Source organism: Schistocerca cancellata, chromosome 3 (genome assembly GCF_023864275.1).
Source record: "Schistocerca cancellata isolate TAMUIC-IGC-003103 chromosome 3, iqSchCanc2.1, whole genome shotgun sequence".
Taxonomy (NCBI): Eukaryota; Metazoa; Arthropoda; class Insecta; order Orthoptera; family Acrididae; genus Schistocerca; species Schistocerca cancellata.
In genome coordinates, this window is record NC_064628.1 from 714,729,932 (window position 1) to 714,755,343 (window position 25,412).

At 41.8% G+C, this 25,412-nt stretch overlaps 1 protein-coding gene across 1 annotated transcript in view; it reads right to left on the reverse strand.

Annotated features, from left to right (window-relative positions):
- LOC126176534 (intermembrane lipid transfer protein VPS13B) overlaps positions 1 to 25,412 on the reverse strand; it is a 238,167-nt gene that overhangs the window by 76,232 nt on the left and 136,523 nt on the right. The window contains exons 13-15 of the mRNA XM_049923691.1: positions 18,268 to 18,440; positions 12,127 to 12,318; positions 7,665 to 7,821 (exon numbers count right to left, since the gene is read on the reverse strand). Coding sequence (XP_049779648.1) covers positions 7,665 to 7,821; positions 12,127 to 12,318; positions 18,268 to 18,440 — 522 coding nt within the window. The remainder of the gene's footprint in view (positions 1 to 7,664; positions 7,822 to 12,126; positions 12,319 to 18,267; positions 18,441 to 25,412) is intronic.

Genomic DNA, 25,412 nt, shown 5'->3' on the forward strand with positions numbered 1-25,412 from the left:
TTGTCTGTTGCACGTCGCCAACCACTGTGGCAACCACAAATGCTCTAGCTCGCATTTTCTCTTTGGAAGGCCTTCCCTCTACTCTTGTTACTGACAATGGTCCACAATTTGCCTTTCTGATTTTGAGGATTTTCGTGCCCGTCACGGCGTCATGCACGTCACGGCCCCTCCGTTCCATCCACAGTCAAACGGTGAGGCTGAATGTCTGGTCCGCACATTTAAGGCTCATATGAGGAAACTCCTGACTACTTCTGCTGCTGATGATGTGCTTCTCCAATTCTGGCTTCTTACCGTTTCACCCCCATGGGCGACCACAGCCTGGCTGAGCTCTTACATGGCCGACAGCCCCGCAGGCTACTTCATCTTCTGTGGCCTTCCACCTCACAGCCGTGGGTGCCTTCGCTTGGCTGGTTCACCGCCGGCGACCTTGTATGGGTACGGGGATATGGCAGGCGGCCAAAATGGAATCCTGGCCGCATCTTACGAAACCGTGGCCGACGCCTGTGTGAAATCCAGATGGACACGAGTGTTGCAGTGCGTCATTCGGACCAGCTTCCACCTTGTGTGCCGGCAACGCCTGTTCCGGATGCCGCTACACCACCTTCAGCTCTACCTGACTCTCGGGATACTGGAATCTCTCATTACTCACCATCATCTCGGTGCCAGCACAAGAACTGACGCCAACAGGAGACGTACCCATGCAGGAACATGATGACCACCATCTCGCCTCCTTCTCCTACGGATGCGGACACATCACCCATGTCTCCTGTTATAACAACCGGACATGCTGCAACGGGCAGACTGGTGCATGGGGCCCCAGCAGATGCAACCCTCACATCTCCTGTCATTTCGAGCCGTTATCGTCGGGGACACTTCAGTCCGTACAGGAAGCCTCCTCCTCGAGACTATACAGCCAGTCAAACAACACCTATGGACGTTAGCAATCTACAGGCCACCTCCATCAAGACATGTGCAAAAACTTCAAAGGGGGGAAAGTGTTGTGACTTGCTGATCTTTCAAAGTGCCACTGCGCAGTTACATGCATCCTGTACATGCGGCACTGTCTGCCAGCCATGCAGCAGCACCACCACCTAAGCGGCCGGCCAGCCAGTGGACGCTAGACTCGGACTCAGTTCTGATTTGACTGTTAAAGTGTACACACGTCTTACTTTGTTTACTTGATCTGTGACTTACATGTATTGTGTCGTCCTTGAAATATATTTGTTCAACTTGAAGTTAGAACAGAAATGGCATTCTGGATGTGCCCAACATATTAGTTACTGATCAGAGTAGCCATATAAGTAACCTCATAATCATGGAGTGTTCTTCAAATAAGTTTTGATACATTTGGGGAACTATGAAGTAGTGCACTGTCTTGGTGAACATACCGGTTGTGTGCAGGCTCCTGTAAGTGAGGAAACAATTATACACCATCATCCAGTACATTCTTGTATCACTAGCCAGTGAAAGATGATGAGATTATGTTATCATGTGCCTCATTCTGCCCTGTTTGAGTATCCCCATACTATATTATTTAGAGATAGAGGGGCTGGCCAGTACTTACCTCAGCTCAGTACAGCCGATAGATACACATAAAACAGAACGAAAATTTACGTTCCTAGCTTTCGGAACAAATGTTCCTTCATCGGGGAGGAGAGGGGGGAAAGAAAGGGAAGAGGGGAAAGGAGATTCAGTTACTCACAACCCAGGTTATGAAGCAACAGGGAAAGGAAAATTGGGAGGGTAGCAAGAATGGAGGCATGGTTGTCAGAGGGAAGCCAAAGATATTCTACTGTAAGTACTGTGCCAGCTTCAAACCAAAGAGGATGCATACAGAAGTAAAGAGGTATATAGTATAAAGATAAACACAACTATGTAGGATGAAAAGATGCGTGAATGGTTAAAGAGGAAAGAGAAAGAGGAGAAGACTGAAGAGTAAATGGGAGTGAGGTTGTTTAATGTAGGTTCAGTCCAGGGGGATGGCAGGATGAAAGGATGTGTTGGAGTGCAAGTTCCCATCTCCACAGTTCAGAGGGACTGGTGTTGGGTGGGAGAAGCCAAATGGCACATACAGTGTAGCAGGTTCCTAGGTCCCTAGAATTATGCTGGAGGGCATGCTCCACTACTGGGTATTGGGCATCTCCTAGGCGGACAGTTCGTCTGTGTCCGTTCATGCGCTCAGCCAGTTTAATTGTTGTCATGCCGATGTAAAAGGCTGTGCAGTGCAGGCATGTCAGATGATAAATGACATGCGTAGTTTCACACATGGCCCTGCCTTGAATTTTGTTGTTTTACCAGTAGCGGGGCTGGAGTAGGTGGTTGTGGGGGGATGCATGGGGCAGGTTTTGCAGCGGGGTCGGTTACAGGGGTAGGAACCACTGGGTAGAGAAGGTAGTCTGGGAATATTGTAGGGTTTAACAAGGATGTTACGGAGGTTAGGGGGGGCGACGAAAGGCAACTCTGGGTGGTGTGGGGAGAATTTTGTCAAGGGATGATCTCATTTCAGGGGTCGACTTGAGAAAGTCATATCCCTGGCGGAGTAATTTGTTGATGTTTTCAAGGCCAGGATAATATTGGGTGACAAGGGGGATGCTTCTGTGTGGTCTGGGGGTAGGAACATTGTTGTTGGACGGGGAGGAATGTATTGCTCGGGAAATCTGTTTGTGGACAAGGTCTGCAGGATAGTTGCGGGAGAGGAAAGCACTGGTCAGGTTATTGGTGTAATTGTTGAGGTATTCGTCACTGGAGCAGATACGTTTGCCACGAATACCTAGGCTGTAGGGAAGGGAGCGTTTGATGTGGAAAGGATGGCAGCTATCAAAGTGAAGGTAATGTTGTTTGTTTGTGGGTTTGATATGTACAGAGGTGTGGATGTGAGCTTCAACAAGATGAAGGTCAACATCCAGGAAGGTGGCTTGGGTTTTGGAGAAGGACCAGGTGAAATTCAGATTCGAAAAGGAGTTGAGGTTATGGAGGAAATTAAGGAGTGTTTCTTCACCATGAGTCCAGACCACAAAGATGTCATCTATAAACCTATACCAGGCCAGGGGAAGCAGCTGTTGGGTCTTCAGGAAAGCCTCCTCCATGCGGCCCACGAAGAGGTTGGCATAGGATGGAGCCATCCTGGTTCCCATGGCCGTTCCCCTGATTTGTTTGTAGGTCTGGCCTTCAAAAGTGAAGTAATTATGGCTGAGGATGAAGTTGGTAAGTGTGATAAGGAACGAGGTTTTTGGAAGATCTTCGGGTGGGCGTTGGGAGAGGTAGTGCTCAAGGGCAGAGAGACCATGGGTATGTGGGATGTTTGTGTAAAGGGATGTAGCATCTATGGTGACAAGAAAGGTTTCAGGTGGGAGAGGAGTGGGAATGGATTTGAGGCATTCTAGGAAGTGGTTTGTGTCTTTGATGTAGGATGGGAGTCTGCGGGTGATAGGTTGGAGGTGCTGGTCTACCAGAGCTGAGATACGTTCGGTTGGGGCTTTGAAGCCTGCTACAATGGGACGGCCAGGATGGTTCTCTTTGTGGATTTTGGGTAATAGGTAGAAGGTAGGGGTACGTGGCTCAGGTGGAGTGAGTAAGTCTATGGAAGCCGTTGTGAGGGCTTGTGAGGGACCTCGGATTTTTAGGATTTTTTGCAGCTCAGTCTGGAAGGAGGGAATGGGATCCTGGGTAACAGCTTTGTAGGTTGAGGTGTCGGAGAGTTGACGCAGTCCTTCTGCCACATACTCCACACGGTCAAGTACGACAGTTGTGGAGCCTTTATCCGCCGGGAGGATGACAATAGAGCGGTCTATTTTCAGCTCCTTAATGGCACGGGATTCAGCGGGGGTGATGTTGGGGGTTGTCGGGATGTTCTTCAAGAAGGACTGGGAGGCAACACTGGATGTGAGGAATTCCTGAAATGTCTGCAAGGGATGGTTTTGGGGGAGGGGAGGAGGATCCCTTTGAGAAGGCAGTCGGAACTGTTCTAGACAGGGTTCAACACTGGGTCTAGTATTTGGGGGCTGTGTTTGGGTAGTGAAGTGATATTTCCAGTTGAGGTTCCGGGTGAATGAGAGGAGATCTTTAACCAGGGCAGTGTGGTTGAATTTAGGCGTGGGGCTAAAGGTTAAGCCTTTTGATAGAACAGATGTCTCTGGAGGAGAGAGGGATCTGGATGAGAGGTTTAGGACTGAATTGGGACTGGTGATATGTGGCATTTGACTATGGTTATAGTTGAGATTTGGTCTGTGTGGGGTATGTGCTGGGATGGGGAGATTGAGTAGGGTGGCTAGGCTAGGTTTGTTGGCTATGAGGGGGGTTTGTTGAAGGTTCTGTTGTGGTTGGTGTTTGTGAGGGATAGGGAGAGGGACCCCACTTCTTAGGTGTTGCACTAGCACTGTGGATAGTTTTTTCAGGTGGTGTGTGGCATGGAACTCAAGTTTGCAGCTGGCTTCTAGGATGATGTTCCTGAGTGTGTTCTCCAAGCAAGGGTTTGCGAGGTGGAGGACTTTGAAGAGAGATAGGAGGTGTTGGGAGTGGTGGTTACATGAAGTAGTGTAGAGATTCAGGACAAGTTGGGTAAGGGCTAAGGATTGAAGGTTCTGGAAGTCCAGGAGAGACTGGTGGAAGGAGGAATTGCACCCGGAGATGGGAAATTTTAAGGTAAGCCCTTTGGGGGTAATTCCAAAGGTTAAGCAGGACCGGAGGAAAAGTATGTGGGATTGCAGTTCGGCTACGGTGAATGCATGTTTCCGGAATGAATGTAAATAATGTGGTATAGGATTAGGGTGCGTAGTGGGTAACTGGTGGGTAGGGAAATTAAATAACTAAAGTTGAAATAGTAATCATAAGAAGGAATAAAACGCGGAGGGAAGGGCGAGAAAGAAATAAATTGTGTTGGTAATGTTCAATACCAAAGGAAGACCACTAAATAAGAAAAATACGGAAAAAGTTGACCAGACCAAGCAAGTATGTCCAGATCAGGGGAAAAGAACACAGGTTGCTCAAAAACAGAGATAGCGAGTGGCGGGAAAAAAAAAAAGAGAAGAAGAAGAAGAAAAAGATCGCGCGTGCCGCAAAAGAGATCACGCGTGCCGCAAAAAAGATCGCGCGTGCCGCAAAAAAGATCGCGCGTGCCGCAAAAAAGATCGCGCGTGCCGCAAAAAAGATCGCGCGTGCCACAAAAAAGATCGCGCGTGCCACAGAAATGTCCCAAAAAAATTTTCTTGTGGCAGAGAAAGATAGCCAATGGCACAAAAATATCGCCAGCAACAAGAAATCAACTGAAATGGATGATACTGGTAGGTGTGGAAGAGATCTGCTCCAGTGACGAATACCTCAACAATTACACCAATAACCTGACCAGTGCTTTCCTCTCCCGCAACTATCCTGCAGACCTTGTCCACAAACAGATTTCCCGAGCAATACATTCCTCCCCGTCCAACAACAATGTTCCTACCCCCAGACCACACAGAAGCATCCCCCTTGTCACCCAATATTATCCTGGCCTCGAAAACATCAACAAATTACTCCGCCAGGGATATGACTTTCTCAAGTCGACCCCTGAAATGAGATCATCCCTTGACAAAATTCTCCCCACACCACCCAGAGTTGCCTTTCGTCGCCCCCCTAACCTCCGTAACATCCTTGTTAAACCCTACAATATTCCCAGACTACCTTCTCTACCCAGTGGTTCCTACCCCTGTAACCGACCCCACTGCAAAACCTGCCCCATGCATCCCCCCACAACCACCTACTCCAGCCCCGCTACTGGTAAAACATAGACAATTCAAGGCAGGGCCATGTGTGAAACTACACATGTCATTTATCAACTGACATGCCTGCACTGCACAGCCTTTTACATCGGCATGACAACAACTAAACTGGCTGAGCGCATGAACGGACACAGACGAACTGTCCGCCTAGGAGATGCCCAATACCCAGTAGCGGAGCTTGCTCTCCAGCATAATTCTAGGGACCTAGGAACCTGCTACACCGTATGTGCCATTTGGCTTCTCCCACCCAACACCAGTCCCTCTGAACTGCGGAGATGGGAACTTGCACTCCAACACATCGTTTCATCCCGCCATCCCCCTGGACTGAACCTACGTTAAACAACCTCACTCCCATTTACTCTTCAGTCTTCTCCTCTTTCCCTAACCTCTTTAGCCATTCATGCATCTTTTCATCCTACATAGTTGTGTTTATCTTTATACTATATACCTCTTTACTTCTGTATGCATCCTCTTTGGTTTGAAGCTGGCACAGTACTTACAGTAGAATATCTTTGGCTTCCCTCTGACAACCATGCCTCCATCCTTGCTACCCTCCCAATTTTCCTTTCCCTGTTGCTTCATAACCTGGGTTGTGAGTAACTGAATCTCCTTTCCCCTCTTCCCTTTCTTTCCCCTCTCTCATCCCCGATGAAGGAACATTTGTTCCGAAAGCTAGGAACGTAAATTTTCGTTCTGTTTTATGTGTATCTATCGGCTGTACTGAGCTGAGGTAAGTACTGGCCAGCCCCTCTATCTCTTTGTTAGTATTTGTTTCACATCTTTATATGAGATTTTCCATTAATCATTTAGATACTATATTATTTCCAACACTTGCCCCAACTGAAAGCTGTAGGTGGTGGCACACATGCCAGATGTGGGTTCCTACTTATTTGCATCCTGCCAGCAGCAGATACAAAAATGTCCACATGATTCATCAAACCAGACAACCTTATTCCATGCTAATCTACACGTTCCATGACATATTGTGAGACGTGGTGCATACTGGGTAGGAGCATTGACACTGCATAACAAGAAGTTCTGTTCTGGTTTTGAATGGTATGGCTGCTCACCAATAGATCTTTAGCGCTAAACAGGGAAGTCATTTGTTGTAACATGGTTCATCTGAGCTGTTGCAATCCATGCTAGTCAACAGTGACCCCATTATCAACATTTTGCTGGCCACAGCAATTGACTTATTGTGGCAGCATTCCACAAGATGCTCCTGGTACATCCATAATATGGCGATATGTGAAAAGCCACAAGCCTGCACAGTACCCTATGTATTAGGCATCCATGATCTCGCCACAAACAAATGAACTGATATCATGCATTTACCCATTCCTGTGATTGATTATTATTCAAAAGATCAGTACAAGATCTGATGTTATCCCTTTCACTTGACAGGTGGAACTGTTGCATTTACCATGGCACCAGAAGAACTATCTCTTATACACCTCCTCATGAGTGCATGTTGCGACACAAGTTAATAGATTTTGTGAAGCAAACCAAGGAATGACAAATGTTTCTTTAGCACAGTATACACTGAAATTGACATTAAGGAAAAGCTAAAATTGTGGTCAGTACCCAAATTTGAAACCAGATCCATGACCTTTGCACAGAAAGTACAACTGATATCGCAGTTCCCCTGAAAGGCAGAAATATGAGTGTGAATCTAAGTCCAGCACAACAGTTTAACATATCACAAATGTACATTTTTTGTTTGTTTAATTATCACTGTGGAAGTTACTTTATTAATATAATACAGTTTTATGGAAAACTGTGACCTACCTGTGCAAATTTGGCAGTTAGATGAATAGTACACTTCAATTACTGAATCAATACTGCTAAATAATATTTATAACACACACGCACACACATTTTTGCTGAAAGAATATCATGGCTACTACTTGCCTGTTTCTACAGTTTGCTCTATATGAGGTATAGCTGGGTCAACCCAGTACTGTGGAAGGACAATGCTCCCCTGACTGAATGATAAATTGCTTGGTAGCAGAACTGTAGTTCGCTTACAATTGGCATCCAAAATCAGAGAGCTGGCAATGCCCACAAACTGGAAGAGAGCAGAACTGTGTTTTTTTACATGTCATATTTTCAATGAAAAAAAAGATTAGATTATTGCTACCAATAAACACAATCTATTTATTTATTCTGCACAGACAAATATAAGATTTGTTTTGGATTGTGGACAAATGTTACAATTCATATCATAATTTTCTGGGATGGTTATAAAAGCTCAATATGTCACTATTATTTATAAATAATATGGTGCAAAAGAAAGTAACCTATATCTCTAAGAGTAATTCTTTAATGCTATTAAACCACTCCAGCCAAATGCCAGGATGGTTCCTCTGAAAGGGCATGGCTGATTTCCTTCTCCATCCTTAAACAACAATTGATGTCTGTGCTCCACCGTTAATGAACTCAACGTCTAAGGGACATTAAACCCAAATATATCTTCATTCCTATAAAATCTCTTACTAATAAGATATACCTTCAAGATACATTTTCGAAATCAAAGCAGCTTCCCTTTGGAAGTTTGTTAAACATTCTGATCCCCACTCCCCATGTGATAGGGGCTGTTGTCTGCACCTACTGTGTTATGCCTTGGCAGAGAGAGAGAGAGAGAGAGAGAGAGAGAATCAGTCTTTCTTTATCCCGTCTGGTAAAACTTCCCTGGCCAGGGCTTCTCGGTGACTTTTCCAAAGTACACCCTTTCTCATAAATCTCTCTAGTTTCTTACTCTTCACCCCTCTTCCTTCCTCTTTAACACTTCTGCCAGGAGAAGAAGCCATTAGCTCTGACTCCGAGAGCTTGCATAAGTAAAACCTTTTTTTACATGAGTGTTCTCCTCACTGAGAAAGAAAGCAACAGTTCTGAAAACAAGGGTTCTGTTGGCACTTTTACTTTTATTTGTGTCTTGGCAGCAGTACCAAGCACTGATTTCTTCAGTAGAGGTAACTTGCTGGAATAAAACACTGTACCATCCAAGTTCACAGTCTCAATGTGGGCCCCAAGAAATCAAAAACTGTTTAATATTTTTACATTTCTCCATAAGATTTTATACTCTGTATCAAGTTGTCCTGGCACAGTACACATCCCAGCTACATGAATGCTAAATCAATGGACCGAAGTCCAGCAGAGTCAGTATAAAGAAATAGCACAGCCACGATTCACACCATAAATTTGACATTCACATAAATCTTCTTAATGAAAAAAATATAATATGCAATGAATCTGGTCTTGGTTTTTGAAACATTTGACAAAAGTGTGCTTGCAGACAGACTTAATTCTAAACTAATCTGAACATAGGATACAGTAGTTATCTTTAGACAGATAGGGAAGCAAGTTGTCAACCATACTAAAATATAAAAATGAAGTAACTGTACAGAAATAAAGATATTCCAAACAGGCAAATTCTGAACACACAGCTACAAGTAGTCAACAGTATACATCCTAACACAGTGAATGCTACATAAGAGCAAACTGATATAGTACATAATTAACCTCTTACAATCTAAAACATACCATATGAAACAGAAGTCTGAAATCGAGAAAAGAGGAAGCTGGAAAGCATGTAAAAAGCCCACAGATAATCTACAGGAAAGTGCTTACCAACACAGACATAAGAATTGCAACAATGAAGGTACACACACACACACACACACACACACACACACACACACACACAAAACAATGTAGTGCCACAAAAAAATTTACCAGACTCTGTGCAATCTTCCACCTGAGGAAAACAGGTGAAGCTCATTGTCAAATAATAGTTGTAATTAATACACTGCTTTAATTTATGAAAATAATATTTATTAATATTGTATGCTATTTCAAGTTAGTGATGCAATAGTATTTTCTCTGTTTTGTGTAGTGTGTGCAGATGATATGACAACATGGCAGCACTATCTATCTTCACACATGTGGGACTGAGTCTAAGCCAGTCTTATTCTGCACCTCTGCCATCCTCTCTCTCCGTGTGTGTGTGTGTGTGTGTGTGTGTGTGTGTGTACGTAGAACTACAATGCACAAATATTCAGTCAAATCTTGGTAAGATTAAGATTTCAAAGTGGCACAAATATTAGCAACTTATTTGAAATGTTCAACAATGGGCAATTGTGCAATTACTAAAATGAAAAGAATATAGCATCCTAGGACTAAAATAGCAATAAGTTGCAGTTGGAATTGGCAAACTCATACAAATACCTGGTTGTTTGTACTTTGTAGGGATATGAAATGGAACGACCACATGGTTCAGTCATAGGTAAAGCAAGTGGCAGCCTTTACTTTATCGGTTACAAATCACCCATGCTTCACATCCTAGAATATTGCCCAAGTGTGTGGGATCTATATCAAATCAGACTAACAGAGGATACTGAGAAAAAGGTAGCACACATGGTCACAGGTTTGTTTGACACATGGGAGAGCCCAACAGCAATGCTGAGGACACTGAGCTGACTGACACTTGATGACAGACACAAACTATTTCGAGAAAGCCTACCTGCAAAGTCTCAAGAATCAGCTTTGTACTACAATCCCCTATATATTGCTCCCATAGGAATCAAGAGAACACGAGCAGATTAATTGCAGCATGCACAGAGGCAATAAAATAGTCATTCTCCCCATGCTCCATATATTTATTTATTTAATTGTATGGCTAGGACTCCCTGTCAGGCAGACCACTCGCCGGGTGCTGGTCTTTCAATTTGATACCACTTCGGCAACCTGCAATCGATGAATATGACAGGATGGTGATGAGGACAGCACAACACCCAGTCCCTGGGCGGAGAAAATTCCCCGACCCAGCTGGAAATCGAAACCGGGCCTAGAGGATTGACAATCCGTCACGCTGACCATGTAGCTACTGGGGGTGGACCTCCATACATTAATGGAAATGGAAAAAGCTCTAATAATTGGTACAATGGACATACCCTCTGCCATGCACAACTCAATGGCTTGCTGAGAATGGATTTAGACGTAGATGTTGCAGATACTATTTCAGTATAAACAAGAAAAGGCACCACACACTGTGTCACTTCATTCCAACAATAGATACATACGCTGACTACATGAAAAATCTTCTTATAAAGTGCCAATAAACATATCTCTGAATAAGGAGAATAGGCAACAAGAGTGGAACATTATAAAGGTAATTTTAGTAGTCAAAGCTTCCCATCTCAGTGATAGATAGGGTGTAGTAGAAAATGGGAATAAAGACAGCAAATGCTGAACACTGGAAAGAAGAGAGATAAAAAAATTAAAATAGCTGGAGAAAGAAAAAGAACTTACACTTGTTGCAAGAGGAAGGTTTATGCTATTGTTACCAATGCAGACCAACAACTGCTTGAACATCTTCCCACTGAAGAGAAGATCAATATAAAATGGGGGAGTACCCAAAAAGTAAAACTAAAATCAGTGGCTGCAGGAGTGTGCATTTGGGTGTCTGTGGTTGTTTGTAAGAATGTGTCCACTTATTCCAGTAAAAGAGCAAGAGCTAAAAAGTTGGGGTGATTACTGTTTTCTGATACACGTATCTATGTGACACACAGCAGTCCACTACAAATGAGTGGTTGCCTTTTCCTTATTTTACATTTTATGAATATTGCCCAGCTTTCAGAATGTATTTTCTCACTCTGCAGTGAAGTTTGCATTGATATGAAACACAAAAACAGCACAAAATTTTTCTGAAGATAAAATTGACATTTGAGGAATAGTTTGTATGTATTCTACAGCAGTACCTCCAGCTTCTAACTTGTCCTAGGCTTATAAAAGTACTTCTTTATAATTTTTCAATGGTAGCTAAATCTTTATCAGTTTGACATATAAAGAACCATGGACTCCTGGGTATCTAACAATGGAAAATCCAGGATGGATTCCTGGGTATGTTGAATACACTACTTCATCTCACTGGCACTTCAAACATCTGGGTACAGGGTTACTGCAATAATTTGTTTATTTGTTTGTTTATGCGTATGTATGGAGCACAATGTCAGCAAAATCTTTTCACACTTCACAACCTTAGATCAAGAATTTGCATTTTACAATCTCAGATTTTTTGTTTGTTGAGCACCCTACACTTTTATCTCCATGTTAGAAATTTTGTTCACGTCATATAGGACCATTTGTTCTACATAAATAGCATTATCTATCATCCACAATTTACTGGCTCTTAGAAGTGTCATACAAAATTTCAGTTATGGATATAAGACAAAGAACAATCATTCTACCCCTTATTTTTGGCTGCTTTATATGGAACTCCTTGGAGTAAAGAGATATATCTTGGAGCTATTATTTTATATAGCAGCTTTGTTGGACAAAATGTATTTTATAGGTTGCATCTGTAAAATCATACCTTCACAGTAAACATTGAATGGCACATATCAAACATGTGCTGAGGTGGAGATGGTAGTTGGCATGTTGTCTTCACTAGCCGCTTAGGATACATAGGTCGCACCATCTTTGCATCCAGGCACTGACATTCCAAAGTTACTTGAGGTAAGGAATTTGGTGCAAGCTGACACAATGGTTGTATTCGTGCTGATCTCTAAAACGTACAAAGAATCACCAGTCATCGTGAGCTCCAGAGGTCATTACTACTACTACTACTACTACTATTATTATTATTATTATTATTAAAAACTACCACAGCCGCACTGATACACATTTATTATGTCACAACCTGTTTTCTTCATCATGTAACATTGCCAACAGTTTTCAATAATGTTCCCCACAAAGTTGGGCCTATATAATGACTTAACAACTCTAATTATGAGATGCAATATTAAATGCAAACTCTGGAACATGATGACCTTGTATATGCTAGTGAACACAGCACGCCAAGCTGCCTGCACTCACTACTCGCCATGCTTCTGACAGACAGCTGATGGAGTGCTTATATGACAGTGTGTTCCAGAAATTGCTTTCAACGTTGTATAAGATAACTATACTTCTTAAGTCATTATACTGGCACAACTCTATGAGGATTTGTTGTGAAGGCTATTGCAAGTATTCCCAGGTGATGTTAATTCAAAGGAAACCAGATGAGACATAATATGTGGGTAAACAGATGAGGTAGTTTTGTATTAATATTAATCTTAAGAATCTTTGAGCTGCTTTAATTACAAATAACATTATAATTGTTCCACTGCACTGTGTGTCAACTATGTGACACAATAAATTCAAATAACAAATTTTAAAAGTTACACGGCAACTCAATTACACAAAGTATTTACTGTAAGTGAAAGAAATCTACAGTGGTTTTTCTGTGACATGTATGCAAAATGAGGGTCTTTGTGTCTCTTCTTGCTCTGTATCACAGGAAGATTTACATACATCTTCCACCCTTAGGCAGATCAATACGCAGATAGAGGTAAAGAATATTCATCACACTATAACTGCAACTACAAAAGCTTCAACAACCTTGAATTTTCTGCTTCTTTGTAATAAAATCCAAATTTCAGTAATATTTGTGTCTCAACATAAGAACCCAAATAATAAGATGGCAGAAATATTAATTCATATCCTCATGATGTCTCCATTGTCCAGTTTCATCTTAGTATAAAGCAGTTTCTCACCAAATGAAAGCAGACAATGGGTCAATTTATTTCACTTCACATTTTTCACGCAAATCCACTCTCAGACTAAGTGATTGCAAGAATGACACAGCTTTGACTCACTCTACACAGAACCAAACAATTAAGTAGCAAAACTGACGACAATGTAGAAATGCTGCAGATCTTTTGACCGAGGACATTGGTTTGGAGACAGAGGAACAGAAAGAAGCAGAAAAATGAGACCAAATGAAAGGCTATTAGGCGATAATGTATGGACCCAAGTGTGTTGTTTGAAGAGTGTATCCAAGAAAAAAAACATGGTCAGTGAGAATGGGCAATATGGTAGTAATCAGCAACATAGAAAAAAAGTTGTGGGTAGCAATCTACAACAAGGCTGACAGAAAAAGCTTTGCATACCCTGAACAATAGAAAATAAAATTGTTAGAAGGTGCCATGGGTACAGAAAATTTCGAGGATCCACTAAGCATTCTTTTATTCACAACAAACTAATACTGTCTGTCTCTTTCAATGAGTTCTGATTACAACAAAGCCTTACATAAAATAGTAATCAGCAGAACGTATATTATGTCTAATTATTTGATGTGCCTTTTCATCGCCAAATAGATGAAGCTACTCTTCAAGACATCCAATTTCAATGCAGTTTTTGAGAAAAAGTATTTTGGTTACTGGTCATTAGTATAATCTCTCAATGACAAACTGAGATGGAATGTAGATGAGCTCTAGCAGTGCAAAAACATACAGTGAGTACGCCAAGGGCAAGTGTAACAGCTTCATATTTTTCATCTGACTACCACATTTTTTTCTGTTTGCTTTTTCTAATCACTGGTGTGGTATCATATTAAAAATTAATTTTGTCTTACCTTCTTCCACTGTTGCCACAAACTCCCTTCTTATTTACACCATAAAACTGATGGTACTGGAAATATTTTTCCACAATATTAGCAAGAATTAAAATAAATGGAGATTAAATTCAGTTTCTTGAATTCCAAAGTTATATGCAAACAAATGTCCTATGTATTTGGACTGGATTGCAAGTGTCACGTGGAACAAAAGCAAAAGTCTGGAGAGGGTGGGGAATGAGAAAGAATACCAGGATACAGGTGGAGGGAGAGAAGAATGCTGTCTGGTAGACAGTGCAGGGACTAGATGGAGGCATGACAACACTGCCACCAGGCGCACCATTGAGCGACTGTGGAGCAAGGACTTGGGAGGGACGGGTTGGGGGTGGATGGGGAGGTGGGGGATGGGGAAGGGAAACAGGGTGCAGAAAAGGAGAGAAGCAAGATGGGGGAAAGAGAGACAGGTGCATTGGCAGAGGGCTGCACTCAATAAGGGTGAATAGATATGAATAGCGAGAAGGTGGCAGCACAGAGACAGTGAAAACTGTTGGGTGGAAGGTGTGGGAGAGTAGGTTACCATAGGCTGAGGCCAGGATAATTTCAGGAGTGGAGAGTGTGTTGTAAGGATAGCTCCCATCTGCGCAGGTCAGAAAATCTGGTGGTGGAGGGGAGGCTCCAGATGACCTGGGTTGTGAAGCATCTATTGAAATCAACCATGTTATGTTCAGCTGCATGTTGTGCTAAAGGGCGGTGTACTTTGCTCTTGCCCACAGTTTTATAATGAGCATTCATTCTGCTGGACAGCTGGTTGGTTGTCATACCAATATAAAAGGCTGTGCAATGATTGCAGCAGAGCTGGTATATGACATGGTTGCTTTCTCAGACTGCCTGGCCTCTGATGGGGTAGGATAAGCCTGTGGCAGGACTGGAATAGGAAGAGCTGGATGGGTGGATTGGGCAAGACTTGACCGCTGGGACTTCCACAGGGATATGATCCCTGTAGCAAGGAGTTGGGATTGCGAGTGGTACAGTTATGGACTAGCATGTTGTGAAGGTTGGGTTTTTGACAGAACACTACTTTAGGGAGAGTGGTAATGAACTTGGGTAGGACATTCCTCATTTCAGGGCATGACGACTGCTAACCAAACCCCTGATGAAGGAAGTGGTTCAGTCATGTTAGTCCGAGGTGGTATTGGGTGATGGAGGGGACACTTCTTTGTAGTTGGCTCTTGGGGATTGTGGGATGACTGGGGTGTGTGTGGGGAAATGGCATGGGAGATATGTTTGCAGACTAGGTCAGGAAAATAGTGCCTGTCTGTGAAGGCCTTGCTGAGGGCTTAGGCATACTGGGCAAGGGAGTTCTTGCCACAGCAAATATGTCATTCCCAAGTGGTCAGGCTGTATGGGAGAAATTTTTTGGTGTGGAACAGCATTGGAACGTAATACTACTGGTGGTTGTGTGTTAAATGTAGACAGAGGTGTTATGGCAGCCATCAGAGAGGAGGTGGTCAATGTCCAGGAAGGTGGCACACTGGGTTGAGAAATACTAGGTGAAGCACATGTGAGAGAAGGTACTGAGGTTGAAAAAAATTGAGGGTAATGTATCTTAGCTCCGAGTCCAGATTATGAAGATATCATCAATGAACCTGAACCAGACCAGGGATTTGGGGTTTTGGGAGGTAAGGAAGGTCTCCTCTAGATGACCCATAAACAGGTTGGCACACGACGGTGAAATGGGGGTGCCCATGGCTGAGCCACAGATTTGTTTGTTTATCTCCCTTCAAAGGTGAAGTAGTTGTGAGTTAGGATATAGTTAGTAAGATGTATGAGGAATGAGGTAATGGTTTTGGAGCCTGAAGGATGTTGGGATGTTGGGAAAAGTAGTGTTCAATGGTGGCAAGACCACGAGTATGAGGTATGTTTGTGTATAGGGAGGTGCGTCAACAGTGACAGGAAGGATCCAAGAGGTAAAATGGTGGGGATGGTGGAGAGTCAGTGAAGGAATTGGTTGGTATCTTTTGATGTGGTTGAAGGTATTGGTCACAAGGGCCAAAATTCTTTTAGAGGGGGCCACAATAATGAACTACAGAGGGGAGTCCAGGATTGTTGGATTCACAGATTTTGGGGAGCACATACAAGATAGATGTGTGGTGTGCCACTGGGGTGAGGAGGGACATGGATTCCGGGGAGAGGTTCTTGGTAGGGCTTAAGCCCTTAAACAGGGATTGGAGGTTATGTTGGACTTTTGGGAGGGGACCACTCAGGCAGATTTTATTAGTGGAGAAGTCAGACAATTGGCAGTCGCCTTCTGCAAAGTAGCCACTGTGATTCATAATGACAGTGGTGAAAGCTTTGTCTGCAGGTAGGATGATTAGGTCAGCATTTGTTTTGAGGTTGTGTGTGGCTGTCCTCTCTTCTGCTGAAAGGACCAGCTACAAAGGAGCGTCCCCTTTGTTGCACAATACTGCCCCGGACTGGAACAATTAAACCACATCCTTCGTCAGGGCTCTAATTACCTGAAATGAGGGACATCCTTCCAAATATCATATCCCTGTTGAAGAACCAGGTACCAGATCTGCCCAATCCACCCACCCAACACTTCCTATTCCAGTAGTGTCACTGGCTTATCCTACCCCATGAGAGGATGAGCCACCTGTGAAAGCAGCCATGTCATATACCAGTTCCGCTGCAATCATTGCGCAGCCTTTATATTGGCATGATAACAAACCAACTGTCCACCAGGACGAACGGCCGTCATCAAACTGTACACTAGAGCAAAGCAGACCACCCTTACCACAATGTGCAGCTGAACATAACACACTTTATTTCAATGGCTGCCTCAACAATACGTGTCACGAGTATCCTCCCCTCCAACACAAGCTGCTCAGATCTGCGCAAATGGGAGTTATCCTTACAACACAATCTCCGCTCCCAAAATTACCCCGGCCTCAACCTATGGCAACCTACTGCCCCACACCTTCCACTCGACAGTTTCAACCCTCTCTGTCCTATCACCTCATGTGTTCTCACCCTCACTGTGTGCTGCCTTCTGCCAATGTGCCTACCTGCCTTTCCCCTTTCTTGCTCCTCTTCTTTTCCACTTCCCATACCCCCAACTTCTTGCCCCACAGTCTCCTAACATTGCACTTTGTGGCAGTCTTGTCATGCCTCCATCCAGAGTCCCTGCATGCTCTGCCAGACACCCCCCACCTGTATCCTGCTCCTCCGTTCCATTCAAATAGCATCTTTTGTTCCACATGACAGGGCATTCTGGTGCAAGCTGCCGGAGACGATGGTCTCGTGTGCACGAGGTGTGCTTACTTGTGTAAAGTGAGTGTTTTCTTTTCTGAAAAAGGCTTTGCCCAAAAGCTAACCAAGTAACAGTATTTTTGTTGTGCCTGACTGCAACGCAACAGGTCATCTTTAGAGTGAGTAGAAACCCTTTCTTTTATTGCTGATATCCCTACCTGGAATTTCCATTGTTTAATTTACTGTATATACTTTTTTCTGTCCTAAAATATAACATTCCTAAAAAAAAGACATTATAGATAGATTCCCTCTATCACTGTTGTACAAGAATAGGAAAGAGAGACACCATTCTGTGGTTAAAAGAGCCTTCCTTGCATTTGCCTGAACTGATTTAGGAATACAACCAATTTTTGGATTAGAAAATGTAAACTAAAGATGGCACTTATCACTTCCAGATTATGGTTCCTATGCTTAGTTATCGCGTCACGTTACTGAGTTCATATGTGCTACCATTTCTACGTTTTCACCATGGACCACCAAAGGTTTTTTTGTATATCATCTGTCATTTTCAAATGTCTGTCATCTCTCAAATCAATAACGTTATGTCTCTCCATACCATACAAAACAGGCAGACAGCTTTCTAAAAGAACAAGAGCATCAGACTAGTCCCACAAAAGACCAGGTTTCACAAAACATTGTATTCACAACTCAAACATTTACAGTTCACACACAGTAAGCAAAATGCATCAAAGAAACAGATTACATTCCACAAGCAGCTCAGGAATTAAGAAAAAAATCAATGACATTAATGCTATGTTGAATGAAGCTAACCTTGCGTTTCCTGTTTGCCTGCATAACAGAGGGCTCAAAGGGAGGATGAGTCGCCAACTGCAGTTGTATTTCTGGTTTGAAGAATGTTATTTGAAACACTTGAACAGGTATGTTGGCTTCAAGTGCCTCAAAATCCTCTGCTGAAGCTGGTGGCAGCTGCTCACGGCTAGGCTCTGAACAGTTACTGTTCATTAAATTCAAGATAAAACATTATAGTCGCTACAGGTGTTATATTTCTGAGAGTGTGAAGAGACAGATAATAAACATATATCTAAAAAAAGATTTTCATCATATTCAAAAGGTTAATGTGATATAATCTACACTGTAGTCCTAAAGTACAAACAGAACAGTCTAAAACATTGTTATCACATACAAATTCAGGCCCATTAATCACAACAAGCTAGAACTAAAAAGAATCTAAATATTTTCTGATCCTAATCAATAACAGAAAGGGACGTGAAACTGTGAGACACAGTGAGAAATAACTACATCATAAGGCCCCATATGGTCAAATAGCTTTGGTCTGTACACTGCTGTTCAGTGTTTCCAGTTCCCATGGTTTCAAGCATGCAAAATGCTTTTACATCCACCGATCTGTACCCTCAAATATTTCATTTCATTTTTCTGCTTTAGTTTTCTCATTATTTTTCATTTTATCTGTATTACTTTTCTGCTCAAACAGTCCAAGGGTGTACTGCTGGTCCATAGTGTCCAATGGGCACAATATTTTGCGATCAGTCATGTCGCCATCATCAGGTGCGCTGACGAACTAAGCTCCTGAGGACAGGTGGCCGTCTTAAATCCCCTCCCCAATTACACTGACGTCACCACACACACCGACGCCAGCGCCTCAGTGACTGCTGACTCGTGGGCATGGACCGCGGAGAGAACACCTCTCAAGGGGAGGGGATTTAAGACAGCCGCCCACCCTCAGGAGCTCAGTACTTCAGTGCACCTGATGATTGTGACATGTCTGAGCACTGAAATATTGTGTCCATTGGACACTATGGATCGGCAGTACACCCGTGGACTGTTCGAGCAAGAAATACGCCGGGAGAAACTGAAGAATCACATGCATTACTTTTGGTTTTCATTTTTTAAAATAAGTTTTCTAGTATTAAATGTTTGAACACTTCAAGATAACTGTTACAGAAACAAGTCTCTTTTTATGAACACCTAATTATATAAACATCTTATTTTTATAAAGATCTCATTTCACAAGCGTTTCTTTCATAAACATTTTTTTAATAAAAATTAAGAAATAAGTATCTTCTTATAAAAAGTCTTATAACAGTCATAAATGTCTCATTCAGCTGCAGTCTATTGTAAGTAGACATATTATTTGCACATTTAATAAAATTCTACAAAGGCAAACTTTCTGATTCACAAATTCTAACAAGTTTAGTTTTTTGTTAGTTTTCTATCATTATGAATACATACACAGAAAGCTAAAAAATGAGAAACACATTTTACTTTGACTAACACATTTGCCTACACACAGAGTAGTAATGCTGAAATTTTACTCTCATGTCAGAGATAAATGGAAGAACTGATAATCCACTACAACGGATTAGGATATACTTACAAAATGTCTAAGTGGAACGTATCAAATGTGAAAATAAGAAATGACAAAATGTAAGATTTCATTACCAATGTGATCGCAATTTCAACAGTACTACAGTGTAATGCAAACAACAACAGACCAACAAACACAAAGTGAAATACGGATGTGTTCAATGATAATCAGCAATACAATCATTTTACTTATAAATGGCAATGTACGAAGAAGCTGAACTCACCAGAAATCAGCAGTGTTTGTCACATGGTTAATAGTAAAATTAGAATGTCAAATAATCCACAAATTCTTTAACATAAAATGATGAGTTAATACAGAGATTACTGGAGACTGGACCTCACCATATGTGTGTTTACAAAACCATCTTAATAATCATTTTATTATTTGGGGGTAAACGTGAAAAATGCAAGTTAAGTGTGAACAGGTAGAATAGAATATAATAGTATAGAAGTATAGTGCCTTAATCATGGTACAACCAGTCTCAATAAGAATTCCTGATTATCTACATCGTCTTAGAGCAGAAGGAAGTGCACACGTCTTGATACCAAGTCAAAAGGGAGCATTACACATGTACATATTTAAGAGGGTCATTTTTAAAGTAAGAACTGATAGCACATCGTGTCCAAGCATCCTGTCACATGATGTCCATTTGTCGCCATGTCAATCAGTAATTCTGCCAATTGTGAAGTGCGCTCATTATTTTGGTTCTTAAATGCAAAACAAATTCGTCCTGTTAAAATTCACTTGCAGCTTGTTGAAGTTTGTGGTGCAGGTGTAATGAATGAGATGGAAAGGTGTGTAAATTTTGTAGGCTTTTTAATAAAGGAAAAGCAAACATTCCTGATGAATATCAGTCTGAATGGCCTACTGTCATGAATGACGACTTGACACAAAAAGTTGACGAGGTAATTCACAAAAACAGGCACTCACTACTGATGAACGGCATCACAAATTTCCACAAGTTTCAAGATGAGTAGTTTTTCACATTGTTACTGACAAACTTCACTACAAAAATGTGTGTGGAAGATGGGTGCCGAAAATGTTGACAGAAGAACACAAATCAAAGTGAATGGCACATTCTTTGTCCATTTTCGAGTGTTATCACAAGGATGGTGATTAGTTCTTGAGCCACTCTGTGACCAGTGATGAAGCATGGATTGTGCATTATACCCCAGAGAATAAATGTCAATCCAGTGAGTGGCTTCATTAAAACTCCCCAACAAAACCATGAAAATTCAAACAAGAACCTTGACAACAGAAAATCATGGCACGGATTTTGGGGCCCAGAAGGCATTCTTCTGTTAGACTTTTTACCAAGATCAATGACAACGAATGCTGAAAGGTACTGTGAAACAATATTAAAGCTTAGGCATGCTATTCAGTATGCTGGGGGAAGGGGAGGGGATTGTTCTCTAGCAGAGTCATTCTGCTTCACAACAACGCTTGGCCTCATGTTGCGGCAAGAACAAAGGAGCAACTGGACAAATTTTATTGGAAATTATTGATCATCCACCATGCAGTCCTGACTTAGAGCCATCAGACTTTCATGTTTCCAAAACTGAAGGAATTTCTAATGGAAAGTGCTTGGAAAATAATGACTTGTTGAAAGAAACTGTTACTAACTGTTTTAACGGTCAGGCAACAGAGTTCTTTGATGATGGGATCCAAAAGCTGGTGGCATGACTTGTCAAATATTTAAATGCTCATGGTGACTATGTGCTTACTGTACTTTCTGATACAATTTACGTTCATAAATACAGTTTACTCCATTGCAAATTGGTTGTTACTTTAAAAATGACCCCTGTATAATGAGCAGTATGTGGTGGGCACAAAGAAACTTCTTTCTACAACTATCTTTCTGTGTCCAGTTTCCATACAAATAATCCATTAGTGCATTTGTGAGTTGTATACTAATCAGCAAAACATTACGGCCATCTGCATAATAGTTGATATGTCCATCTTTGGCACAGATAACAGCGGTGACACATCATACCCAGGAAATAATGAGGCTTTGGTAGGTTGCTGGAGAGAGTTGGCACCACTTCTGCACACACAAGTCACCGAATTCCCATAAGTTCTGGGGAGGGTGGAGCAACAAGCTCTTATGCTACATTCAATCACATCCCAGATGTGTTTGAGCATGTTCAGATCTCACAATTTGTGGGGGCCAGCACATCAATTGGAACTCGCCACGGTGTTCCTCAAACCACTGCATCACACTCATGGCCTTGTGACATGGCATATTATCTTGCAGAAAAATGCCACAGCCATCAGGAAACATGATCATCATTAAGGGGTGTACATGGTCTGCAACTAGTGTACAATACTCCTTGGCCATCTTGGTGTTACACATGAGCTCCAATGGACCCATGGATGCCACCATGAATGTTCCCCACAGCATAATGGAGCTGCTGCTAACTTGTCTCCATCCTGCAATACAAGTGTCCAGGAGCTATTCCCCTGGATGACGATGGATTCACACCCTCCCATCAGCATGATTAAGAAGGTATCAGGACTCATTAAACCATGAAACGCTCTGCCACTGCACCAACATCTAGTGCCGATGGTCACTTGCCCATTTCAGTCACAGTTTCCAACGTCACGGTGTTAACATTGGCACATGCACGGGGCGTCAGCTGCAGGGGCCAATCGTTAGGAGTGTTTGGTGCACTGTGTGTTCAGACAGACATGTATTCTACCCAGCAGGAAAGTGTGATGTTAGTTCCACCATAGCTCACCATGTGTCCAGTTTTACCAAACTACTCAGCCTATGCCATCCGACAACTGTAATGAGGCACGGCCATCCGACCCCAAGACATCTGGATGCAGTTTCACCTTGATTTTGCCACGTGTTGATTACACTCACCACGGCACTCCTTAAACGCCTGACAAGACATGCAGTTTCCAAAATGCTGATGCCAAGCCTCCAGGCCATCACAATCTGTCCTTTGTCAAACTCAGATAGATCACACGTCTTCTGCATCCTACACACGGACAGCACACTCACTGGTATTACTTGCATTGTGGACGTGTCTGACTAGCAGTCATTTCTTGCTGGGTGATGTTGGTACTGCCTGGACAGATTTGTATCAATAGTAAGTTGGTGGTCATAATTTTATAGCTGATTAGTATATAACTCTAAAGATGGATTAATAATAATTTGAAAATAAATGCAGTAACAAAGGAACGAGGAAACACCAGAGTGGCTAGAAGAATAATGAAAAGGGCACTGTTGTCAAAAATTTTGGATTTTGAGGTAGTGTGAATTTTACATTCAGCATTAAATTCTGAATAATTGGTAAAAAAAAATCTGCATATATATTACCCTTAAAATGTTCTTTGTCAAATGATACCAAGCTTTTTTTTTTTTTTAAGTTAACATATGTAACGCCCCAACGACCACCTTAAAGTCAATTAAGAAAGAACATGAAGTAGGGAAAGTTATCTTGGCAGTTATGACATCTTTGCCAATGAGCTAACACGAAAGAGTTTTGTCAACAACTACATTGTACACCACTGAGCATATGTCAGTGAAAGAGAAAGAAGAAACATTGTATTTCAGCAATCGACAAATATCAATGTGACAAATGTGAAATTAATATCTCAAAAGTTAAGTCCAAAGTGATGTCATCAGAGATAACTTTTATGTGGAAGAGAGTTGTAAGTGCAACGAAGAAATTCAATGTGCCTACAATGCTCTTCCACAGAAGAAGTCGCTTGCCAGAACTCATCCAGTGCAGACGTACAAGAGCAGTTCTGATCAGAATTATTGAGATTGCGAATCATGACGAGATTGTTTTCGAGTTTAGAAGTGTTTGTTGCGTGATGGGATTCACGGCTTAAGAAACTGATTTTATGAACTGAGACAGGAACAGATAGACTCATTTAACCGTGCACTACAGGTTAATTGAAATCTGATAATGGAATTAGAGAACATTGGACTTGAATTTAAATTAGTTGGACCTTAAGGAGAAGTGAACATTCTATGAAAGAATACATGCAATTAGTCTTGAGTAGGACCCAAGTACACGACATCATGAAGACAAAACAATTACGCTAAAGTGTTGAGTTGTGGTAATTGCCAAGAAACTATAACTCAATCGGACTGACTTAACTAAACTATTCCGTGAGCGTGTGGTGCGGGAGATATAAGTATTTAGTGGCAAAATAACAATAAACTGTTCGTTACCAGTTAAATACCCGGTGTGGACGACATCATTAAATAGTTTGATAAATGACTAAATCAACGACTACTCATGAAAGACTATTTCATTGAAGAGCAAATATTCACGTCATTAGTTGAGAAGTGAACTTTAAAATATTTTCGTATTACGACGCAATCTTACAAAGACTGAATCAAAGAGTATCTCTGGATCTCACCTGCATATCAGCACAACAATTCCATGGCACGAGACAACAGCATAAGAAAAAACTGTTAACTAAAATATTTCCTCGCAATCAATGGTGCGTGCTATGCAAGCGAGAGAAGAATTAATAACTACTGTAAATCCGGCAATTAACAATACAATATTAATAACAAAAAGCATCAATTATACGAGTACGCATAAGTGGAAATGCTGCGGACTTGTAATTGAGATACAACGACTACGCGAGGAACGCCTTTTCGGTTTTTTTCTCCCGTTAATCTACAGGGACTGACATTATATCGCATCGTGTCTCTACTCTGCCGTGAGAGCTGTGGCAGTAGCAGCTCTACGATGTCGACTACATCAGCACACAGTTAGAGTCCGGGGGCACGTGCCACACATAACATATATCATGTGGTTCACCTCTTCAGACCTAAAGCACACTGCAATGTACATAAATTTAAAACTAAATAAATTGTACCTAAATTGAGAGAAATTGGTGAAGCCTGTGATATTTTATTTTGGCAAAGTATTGGTATTTTTATTCTATGTTATGATCAATCATAAACTGGCAACATCTGTAGGCATTTACAATTCTATTATCAAAAGGGACCACTTGTCTTGTTTGGCATCTTCATAATCAGAATAGGTTCTTCTTTTTTACAAAACTATTCTGAGCTCGTTAAAATGCCTCTAAAATTTGGGAGATGCTATCCTGTGAAGCACTGCAAATGCAGCTAGAAGATTTTGAATAGGGGCTTCTTGTCAGGCCAATGTTATTTTCTCATAACGACACGAGGTCAGTTTTCAAAAGCCTAACTGATTGCTTTTAATGATATTACTGACTCCTCCTGGACTCAAACAATTTTTGAACAGATATAAGCACGCACAGAGTAAAGGAGATTATTAAAATATACAAAAAACCAATTATCAAAGGTTTTGCTTGTACTTGAAATTTTATTTCTCCGACAAGAGGTCCCTTTTTGCTTTCCACCCCACATATCCAGAGAAAAATAACAGGAAGAGAAGAAGCTGAAGGTAATCTAAAAAATCACGAAGGAGAATGCAATAATAAGAGCAGAAAACAACAGAAAAGAAGAGAAAAAAGAAAGAAAGAGAAGTCACATTATTACAAAACCATGCTGTGAAGAGGCCAATGAAGTGAAGGATACAGAGCTGCAACATAAAATATCAGATCAGAA